Source organism: Zychaea mexicana (assembly GCF_025766255.1).
Source record: "Zychaea mexicana strain RSA 1403 chromosome Unknown BDB00scaffold_211, whole genome shotgun sequence".
NCBI classification, from domain to species: domain Eukaryota; kingdom Fungi; phylum Mucoromycota; class Mucoromycetes; order Mucorales; family Lichtheimiaceae; genus Zychaea; species Zychaea mexicana.
In genome coordinates this window covers 1-9,990 of record NW_026516874.1, presented here as the reverse complement: position 1 = coordinate 9,990, position 9,990 = coordinate 1, and the positions used below count along the sequence as shown (strand labels likewise).

Sequence of the window (9,990 nt, the reverse complement as noted above, 5' to 3'; positions counted from 1 at the left end):
AGCTATTCTAGCATTTCGCTTTAAATCATTGGATACGCGCGCATGGTTGCCTTTTTCAGTCATCCCAGACCGATCAAAAAAAAACCGCACACACCAGCGGCGCCTTAAAAACTTATGCATAGCGTGGTGCAGCAGCGTTTTTTACTTCAATCAACAGACAAGCTCTCGACAGTTGCACTCACCTTTTCTCTCTCTCTCTCTCTTTTTATTCCTCCTACTCACTGTTTTTCAAAGCTATAGCACACACTAGCAATGGCTGACAGCGGCGAAGATCAGCTAAAGTAAGTGGCAATTCTGGAACGATCGCCCCATTTGCATAGAATGAATGACCTTGACTGTGTTACTTGTTCTTCCATATCAGTGCGGACAACTCTATCTCCACCTTCACTTCCGCGTTGTGGTTCAACGCTGCACTAGCAGGTGGCTTCTTTGGTGCATTCTGCGTTTTGCGTCGGTTAAGACCCCAGGTTTACTCTCCACGATCATATCTAGTGGAAAAAGAGTACGTTTTGAATTAAAAGGCTCTATTCGTGCCTCTACTATCAATATATGTGTTCTTGATCTGATCCAGAAGTGTACCATAGACGACAGCCTCCACCCTTACCAGATGGGCTTTTGTCGTGGATATGGACTCTATTACGAATACCAGACAGTGAAATACTTCGATCTATCGGACTGGATCGATTCATGGTTCTACGGTTCCTACGGATGGGAATCATCGTATTCACACTGTTCACGGCGGTGGCGATACCCGTTTTGATACCCGTCAACCTGGTTAATCAACTGGATTCTCCGGGCCTAAACAAACTTACGATGGGTAACATCAAGGACAAAGGTCGTATTTGGGCCCATTTGGTGTTAGCTGTTCTCCTTTCGGGTGAGTTACCAGGATTTAGAATGGAGCAAAAAGAATATAGAAACACGAAACGTTTTTTTTAAAGTATGCATGATCTCGCATATTGGTATCTAACCGGACCCCACCTTTCGTCCTTTCTCCTTTTTCTCCCCCCCCACCCTTTGGATCCATTATTATTATTATCTTACGTAGCTGGTGTGGTCTACTACACGTACCGAGAAACACGCCAATATCTTGTACTACGACGATTGCACCTTTTGAGTCCGGAATATGCCAATTCGGTCACTGCTAGAATGCTTTATGTTCCATCGATCCCTAATCGTGTGAACAACGTTGAGGAATTGACAAGAATCTTTAGTCGTTTTCCCGGTGGCGTTCGTCGGATCTGGTTGACCAGGTAACCATCCTCTTCTACTCTACCTCTATCTGGCTTACATAATCATTCTCTCCCTCTTCCTCTCGCTCTCGCTCTCTTTTTCTCTTCTATCACTAGCAGTCAGGAGTTGTTGACTGACGTATCCTATACTATTTGCAAACGGGAAATTTAGGAATGTCAAAGAGTTGCCGGATATCGTCACGGAAAGACAAGACCTTATCAAAGGTCTCGAAAGCGCCATCACAAAGTCCATCGCTGCAGCATACAAATACTATGCCAAGAAAGGAGACGCCGAACTCGAAAACAGACCTGATTCACGCATCCCCGAAAGCCTTCGGCCTACACACAGAATCTCAAAGTTGCCCATCCCTCTCCCATTTGTCGGCCGCAAAGTGGACTCGATCGATTACTATCACGAAGAGATCAAGCAACTCAACGCAAAAATCGAGGAAGCTCAACGGTCCCCCGAATCGTATGATCAGTTAAGCTCTGCCTATATCGAGTTTAACCAACAGATCGCCGCTCATATGGCCGCTCAGTGCGTTATCCACTCTAAAGAAATGCAAATGGCTCCACGATATATCCAAATCGCACCAAGTGATATCATTTGGGACAATATGAATGTAAAGTCGTTTGAGCGCTTGGCTCGACGTGGAATCAGTATGGTGATCACTTCTGCCATCATCATCTTCTGGGCTATTCCAGGTACGGGCTAATCTCTTGCAGTTTAAAGAGGCACGTAATGTCTTTTTCTATGCTAACATTTATTACTGTACTATCACAGTTGGTTTTGTCCAGTTGGTTGCAAATATCGAGTCTCTTAGCAAGGTTTTGCCATTCCTCGACGGTCTCAAACAACTTCCAGACACCCTGGTCGGTATTATCCAGGGTATTATCCCTGCTGTGGCCCTTGCCATCTTGGTTGCTTTGGTGCCCATTGTCTTTCGAAGTGAGTTCCTGTTTCCAAGTCAGATACAGTTTTTGCAGTGTTTGCTAATTCATATTATGATGCAGTGTTGTCAAAGCAGGAAGGCATTCCTCAAAAATCAATGGTGGATTTGTCGCTTTTGCACAAGTACTTTTTCTTCCTGGTAAGTAAATTGCAGGCTTTCACTGCGCTATTGCTATTACGCATAAATCACCTTACTGAGATATTGTATGAATTTAAATATATTTGCTAGTTTATTGATGTTGTTCTTGTGTCTACCATCGTTGGTGGTGCTGCTCAAGCTATTGGTGATGTCTTGAACAACCCATTGAGTATTATCAACATTCTTGCCGAAAGTTTGCCCAAGGTAATGAAAAGACATAAAAGTTGTTTCTGCTTTTTTATAGAATTACTACGTGCTAAAACCCGCTTTAATCACTATATAGGCCAGTACTTTCTTCATTACTTACGTCTTGCTCCAATCTCTGAACGGTACCGGTCAAGCAATCCTGCAAGCGGTTCCTCTTGTGCTGTCATTCCTCCTTCCGTTCCTATCCACGACGCCTCGCGACATCTTTATGCAGAAGGGCAAGTGCCCTACTGTTAACCTTGGTACACTGATCCCAGCACAGTCTGTTATCTTTGTCTTGGGACTGTTGTACTCGACCATTGCTCCATTGATTTTGCCGTTCGTCTGTCTCTTTTTTATCATTTCATACTTTGTCTACTTGTACCAGTTCTTGTATCTGTACGAGATGGATTACGAATCAGGCGGTCTTGCTTTCCCTCGCGCGATCCGACACGTCTACATTGGTATGTTTACCTGGCAGCTCACCATGATTGGTCTATTGGCTATCCAGCAGGCGATTCCACAGCTGGTGATTATGATCATTACACTGGTCGTCAGTATTTTTGCGTTGGCGCTCTATGACAAGGCATTCAAACCATTGTTCAAGTATCTGCCGATCCAGCCCGAGGAAGAGGGTAAACAGGCGGTTACCGGTTCCGAGAACCGCTCGTTCTTCAGTGGCAGCAACAGTATTGAAGAAGACGATAAAAAGGTGCTTACGGAGGAGCTTGAGCAGACAAATAACGATGACGACTATAGCTTGGCGAGTGGCAAGGATGCAGGCCCTGTAGTGCGACGTAAGAATGGCAGTCCTTCTTCTGCAAACGACAGACATCGTCGCGCATCGGTTGGCTTTGTGGATGCGTACATTGCACGCGCGCAGCTCCACAAACGTGTCCACGAGGAGCAGGAACACTCATCGACCGGGCACACTCAAGAGATGGTGGTTTCATCTGCACGTCTCATGTATGAAGTAGAATCTTACATGCATCCATCCATGTACCGGACACAACCTACGGTCTGGCTCCCCGAAGACGATATTGGTATCACTGAACACGAAATGGCTCAGCTCAAAGAACTCAACATTCGAACAAGCAACTTTGGTGCCCGCGCTGAACACGATGGTAAAAAGGGCCAAAAATCCCGTGTTAACGTGGACGAAGCTATGTATGTTCATGGTGGTAGAGGCATTCCCGGTGAAATGCCTACGGATGATCCAAACTTCAGCGTCCAAGATTATGTGCGCCACATCGCCGATAGTTATGCTTTGGTGGAGTCATTGGCGCTTACAGCTGCATTCTAATTTGTACATTTTTGAATTTTCTCTTTTTCCCTTACTGCTTACAACATCCAATCTACATACTTACAAATTAAAACTTAACTTTTTGCATATTGTTTTGATATATTGATATATATATATATTTACATCAACAAACAGATGAAACAGCGTCATTATACTTATAAACTGCACATAGGATAACACCATTTTTAAAGCTATACGTATGATGTGTGTATACTTGATTTTGATCAATGTATGCATTTAAGCCTAGCGAACATGGGATCTACTGCTAAACAAAATAGGCAAATAAGTATTGCATGAAAGGCCGAGTAGCCATACTCATGTCTCAGCAGCATAGTAATTTGTGGTCCCTGGAATATTCCAACGTTTAACAGTATGTGGGAAGAGTTTAATATGTACATGGATAGTGAGCCAGCTCATTGTGGGAAAATGCTTTAATGATTCTTGGGAAAGGTCTGAATGGAGGGGGTGACGAAAGAGATGCAAGAAGCGTAAATAGTACATATCACATGAAGAAACAGATGATACTTTTGCTAAACCTGACCCTTGATATCCGCTTTTTGATATTTGTTCGCAATAGCTGCATGAAGTAGTGGCAGGGCTGGCTTGGTTTCGAGTCGTCCATTTACGTCATCCACCTTGATTCCATGTTTTTCTAGGAACTGGGTCGCATCGTCAACAGAATAAAAGGCCAGCTCTCTACTAATAAAGTCTAATGGAAGCCCCATAGGATACCTAAATTGACATGAATACATCGTTATTAGTATAAGACACATATATCAAGGTCTCTATTTTAATAGAGGGGAGAACATCTCTCATCTTTATTTAAGAAAGAGGGCCAGAAACTTACGATTTGCAAAGCATGATCAACGCTTTGACCCGCTCTCTCGGTATAAACTGATCCATTAATAGTGCATTGCGGTTGGGCGCGTCTTGGTATAATTTGAAGAATTGGTGGTAATTTCCAACGGCCAATGCTGCACGGACTGCTAGGGCATGTCGTAGAGCTTTCGATTTAGTCTTGCCTCCCGCTTTTCCTTGTACCTTTGCTAATGCCCTTCTTTCTAGTAACGAGTTCATTTCTGAAAAGTTTACAGAGATGAGCATATTGCAAGTTGTATTGGCGAGACAAACTGTGATAGATAGGGCAGTGCAACGCCGTGTATCACTGCTGGAAATGCTACTACTACTACTACTACCAATCCTTACCACTACGGTTACCCGAGAATAACAGATAGAGAATTTCATAGGCAATAAATTCATTGTTGGTATTAGATTCGCTTCCCTCCGTGTACAGTTCTCGTAGTTGGCTTTGACATTGGTTGTATTCGCTAAGGTCAGCCTGATATCCATATCGTCAGTTCTGGTGTCACTGCAATATTTAATAACCCCAGAGACAATCCGTCCTTCAACCACTAAATCCCCTTCTTCCCGCTAATCCTTACAACTTCTAGTGCGATCCGTGCATGGTATTCATATATTGTAGTTGCAAATCGCCCGCGGATGCCCTGGACCTAGAGTATACCACATCAATTAGTGAAACAGACACACAGGTACTCCCAAAAAAAGAAAGCGGTAGTAAACGTACAGTCAAGTCTTGTCGTATTGATTTCAGTTGCTCGCATGCGTGTTTGTAGTTATTTTCTGTCTTCCATTTCCTCTTGACATGCGTGTATGCAATCTTTAACATTTCTAGGGGCCGTACAGTGGCTGGATCGGGCGCCTATTGTTTTTCAGTTTTTAATAACCCACATAAGAAACGGTGGCAACACGCGAGCGTTTATAAATATGTACGTGAACTTACGGATGTGAGGCGGAAATACGGCTTTTCCAGATCTCTGGATGTTCCTATAATTTTGCCATCTGCCGTCCAGCCCTAATAGTGTATTGCATATATGTAGTATACATGTATCAGCATCATAAGGAAAAGCTGACATATCTGTTTTCCATTTGGCTCTGTTTCTTCCTCTTTCCCTTACCCCGCGGTTATCCTCAGTATTTGTAGCAGGTTGACCCCATGTTGTAGCTGCTGTTCCGAACCGCATAAGGCGTTGTTCACGTTGTCGTAGCTCTTCAGGTGTGCTTTCAAGAGCGATAATACCTCCTGTGTTTTCTTCTGTACCCAACGACGGCATTGGTGTCAACGATGATGAAGAAACGTTGGACTTTGTTCTGTGATAGTGTTTTACAACCAATGGTTTAGCAAAATAAAGGTCGTGCTCTCGAAAAAAAAGCTCTCTATTAAAAGTACATCTCTTAACTTACTTCTTTTTGTTTTTGCGATTGGGATTGGGCTTTCCACCTGCTGCTCTATCGTTATTCGAATAACACCCATCGAGTGTGCATTATGTCAATAAATAGTGTAATAGTTACTTTACGTGGAGAACGAAGAGGCTTCAAGTTACCGTGGCAGTGGTCGTTCATTCCAGTTGGTCATTGCTTTCGCGTTAAGGATAATAGATCGTAGCTCGGTTTCAAGTTCTTGTTGTTTTCCTGGTAAGCAATGTTCAAAAGACGCTGCTACATAATTTCTGGAACGTGTTTGTTGAATTCGACCTTGATTAGTTGGTTATTGATTCAACGGGACAGATCCTTTTATGAAGAAAAGTGGGCGGAATCAAAAGAGTATTGAATTACTTTAGATCTGTAGAAAAATCCGTTAACTTGGGTACAGAATGGTTGACTTTTTGTTTTTTCGCTTTTTGTGTGGTTGTCAAATCAGTGTTGCTCATTGGCAAAAGGAACAAAGGGAAGAGACAACTCCTACTTTTCTAAAATCCGAGATAAAAAACAGACTCGTTGCATAAACGCCGTCCTAGCACAAATTCTTGGACATGGAAAGGTTCCTCTGGACTATCAAATAAGCTTTATTTGTAACTGACACTCGATGGTTCCTCTTTTCTTGTGCATACATTATAGTAACACTGATATTGAAGCTTGGCAAATACATGGAAAGCAGTAGATTCTAACCTCTTTGTTTGCCAAATGTGATATTTTTTTACGCATTCTCCTCTTAGCAATGACAGTTGATAAGAGCCAAAAAGAAGCACACGTATAAGTTACTAAGATACTTTTTGCGATTGTTCTATTCCATATTAACACTTTCGATGCATGAAAAGCTTTATAAACTTAATGGTGACTCGTTATCGAAACCAGAATTTGTTTACGTCTCCTACATCTGTATGTATTGCATTACAAATCCCGAATGCTATCATCAGAGCTAGTGACGATACAGCTGCTCGTAGCCGCTCGTATATCTGAAGCTCAGTATGATATCATGATGGCGTTTATAGCTCTGGAAGCAAGTTGGTGCGCAGCGATCTTACTTTTTTATGCTTTTTGCATCTTCATGTTTAATGTATCATCGGTCAGAGTTACCGGTCTAAAAAATCACAACACTCAGCGAATAAACCGATATGGCATTACGGTATATCTTGATACAACAGTTCTTATCTACTGCAGAAATCAAGTTAAGCTGTTTGATGTACATGTACACATGGGCTTGAATCGACACTGCAGTCAACAGGAAATTAGCTCATGATGGCCGGCAATATCATCATTGCATAAGCATGTAGAATAATTAGCTCCCACCTCTTTCTACGATATACAGTACCCAGTAGTAGCACTGCTTTTTATAATGAAAAATCTGAACCCACCCAATTTAACACTTTGATTTAATACTTGGCCTTTGTGATCTGCATGTTTGAAATGCCTACATAGTTGCCATGTCATTATATATATAATATCCAACATAAACGCACAAGATTAAGTTAACATCCGATTAAATAACGGGGAGGCTTGCAGGTACTCTATGCACCAAGCAAGCCTTTAAAGGCCTTGCTGAAGGGCTTTCATGAACATGTTATCACCAAAATGGTTGTCCAGCTTCATCGGAAAGCTCTTGAGCAAGAGAGCGTGTATAGATATAATACACGATAAAACTTCATGGGATTATTTGGCAAAGCTTCTACTCGAAATCATTTACTTTGTAATGAGGAGCACTTGTAAAGCTGAAAACTGCAAAGACCATCTGTGCAAAGTCAGGAAACCGTAGATATAGATACTTTCGCAGAATGTAACAATCTCATTAACTGCAGAAGCAGGGTTTATCTAAGATCTGCGCTTGCAAATGGATCTCGCACGTACATAGTACGCGCTTCTAAAAGAACAATCAATGTTCGTAATTGTGTAACTCGATTAAAATGCCTAATAAAAGAGCTGCAGTGTCATTGTAGTCAACGCTGCTAAAATGGCAAGCGAGTATATGTTTCAGTGCGAAACGATCTGTGCTTCACGGAGGACTCCCTTTTTTTTTATATACAGTGGAGCTGACATTCAGGAAGACAAAGTCCAACGACAAGGGTAACGGCTTTGATAGTCAGACGGCAGCCTTGAAGGTGCTGCCATTACTGTAGCCTACGAATCTCTCTTTCAAAATTATACGTAGTCATGGAACCATAACCAAACAGATCTTTGCAACTTCAACAACACTTTTTGTGTTTATTTATTTTTATCATTTTCTTATTTATTTTTGTAGTGGTGCACCTTGTTGGTCAAGGAAACACACACAATCAGATAGTTTAGACGTCAACAACACTTTTTGTGTTATTGATTTTGTCTTTTGGTGGTGTACACCAATGTGCTTTTTGTCATTTTCCTATGGGGCCCCGTAGGGAAAAGTATACACCGATGCCCCCAAACATCTGTTGGTGCTACTGCATAAAGAAATCCTTCTTGCTCTGAAAAATAGACCTGTATTTATACTTTTTCAAAAAACCAAAAAAAGTCACACGCTATTAGTGGATCAGCAGGTCAAGACTGGTTTTCAAGCGCAGTCGCCCCATCACGTGATTGGCTTTGTAGAGCCCTTCTGCTTCTCCTTTGTTCTTTGCTGTGCCAAAGCAAAAGTAAAAGAAATATCGTTGGATTGACACTATGGAAACACACACGGTCGCTGTCATGCCGCTGTAGTATATAGTGTCGATCCGTGTTTCACCTTGTGCACCATCTCCGCTTCTTATATGGGAACCCGAGTCCGGATCTCAGGTACCAATCCTGTACTTGATTGAAAAGGCATGGTAACTGCTATACACTCAAGCAGTGTAGCGATGGTAATAAGCAGACACCAAAATACAGAGATTCACCGTTGTCGACTCGTAATCAAAGGACAACAAGTTGCAAAAAATAAACAATCCAACGTCCATTTCATCATCGGGAAAGATTCGGCGGTTGCAGTAAAAGCAGGGCACGAAAACCAGTGTCTTTTTATTGCGTTCCTCGCTACTCTACGCACTCAACTAGAACAACCTGATTGTAAGGTACCAAACTCACCGATTAGCTTTTAACGTGTTCTCCAGCATGAAGGACGGATTTACGAGATGGATCGACGGCGACAAAAAGCACACGATTGCCCTGCTTTCCAAAGCAGACGGAACATGTGAATGGTCCACCGACATTGGCTGGCAACTTTACCAACAGAATCAGAAGAAAGTTGACGGTGGAGTCAGCATTATGATACCAAGATCTCCCTTGGTGCTATACATTGCGTAAAGGATTGTTGTAAGCAAAAGACCATCAGGTCAAACCTGCTAGCACTAAGTTGCTCCTTTAAAAGCAAAAGTGTGTTGAATGCAAAGGAGATATGCAACACATTGCCTGCGACGTCCAGGTGAACTTCAAGTTCATCCGTTGGGTGGGCACTGCCCGGCACTATGACACGCAATCACATGGTCAATATGAAGCAGCTCATATAAGCAAGCAATCAGTCGCCAAACTTACCGAAAGGGTGGCCCTTGTTGTCGGTAGCAGCTCTCAGAGAGCAATGAACCCACCACAACAACCTGTGCGCGAGATCGACGTCGATTTACAGCACGCTCGTAAAATGGCGTATCGCCGTCGTAACATACTTGCTTTGAACGGATCCAACGCTAAGGGCGCACCCAACATTGAAACGGCAGCTGCTCCAATTCGACAGCTTAATATTGATTTTCCCGGTTTTGTACGGTCGCGCTGGATATACAGTTGTACCCCGGTTTTTGCAACCGAGGGTTTTCCGATATTTTTTTGCAAAAAGTGAGGATTTGCAAGTAACGGGGTAAACAATTCTGCTTCAAGTAGACACTGGATAAGTCATCCTATTAACACTAGCCCATTGTTTATCTGTCAGAGATGATGTACGATA

At 42.6% G+C, this 9,990-nt stretch overlaps 3 protein-coding genes across 3 annotated transcripts; 2 read left to right on the top strand and 1 right to left on the bottom strand.

Annotated features, from left to right (window-relative positions):
• Positions 1 to 687: 687 nt before the first annotated feature.
• Positions 688 to 3,812, top strand: BDB00DRAFT_885541 (uncharacterized protein; the record flags this gene model as incomplete). Its single annotated transcript, XM_053128420.1, has 8 exons — positions 688 to 877; positions 1,049 to 1,253; positions 1,405 to 1,937; positions 2,017 to 2,181; positions 2,247 to 2,323; positions 2,414 to 2,527; positions 2,607 to 3,178; positions 3,269 to 3,812. 8 exons carry the CDS (start codon positions 688 to 690, stop codon positions 3,810 to 3,812), a joined length of 2,400 nt encoding a protein of 799 aa, XP_052972484.1.
• A 530-nt stretch (positions 3,813 to 4,342) lies between these two features.
• Positions 4,343 to 6,246, bottom strand: BDB00DRAFT_880052 (SAC3/GANP/Nin1/mts3/eIF-3 p25 family-domain-containing protein; the record flags this gene model as incomplete). The annotated part of the gene is made up of 9 exons (XM_053127944.1): positions 4,343 to 4,544; positions 4,660 to 4,891; positions 5,019 to 5,151; positions 5,255 to 5,323; positions 5,398 to 5,532; positions 5,614 to 5,685; positions 5,789 to 5,981; positions 6,075 to 6,119; positions 6,215 to 6,246. The coding sequence occupies 9 exons, from the start codon at positions 6,244 to 6,246 to the stop codon at positions 4,343 to 4,345; spliced, it is 1,113 nt and encodes a 370-aa protein (XP_052972483.1).
• Positions 6,247 to 9,167: 2,921 nt separating this feature from the next.
• On the top strand, positions 9,168 to 9,907 carry BDB00DRAFT_880051 (uncharacterized protein; the record flags this gene model as incomplete). The annotated part of the gene is made up of 3 exons (XM_053127943.1): positions 9,168 to 9,311; positions 9,424 to 9,812; positions 9,883 to 9,907. 3 exons carry the CDS (start codon positions 9,168 to 9,170, stop codon positions 9,905 to 9,907), a joined length of 558 nt encoding a protein of 185 aa, XP_052972482.1.
• Positions 9,908 to 9,990: the final 83 nt, after the last annotated feature.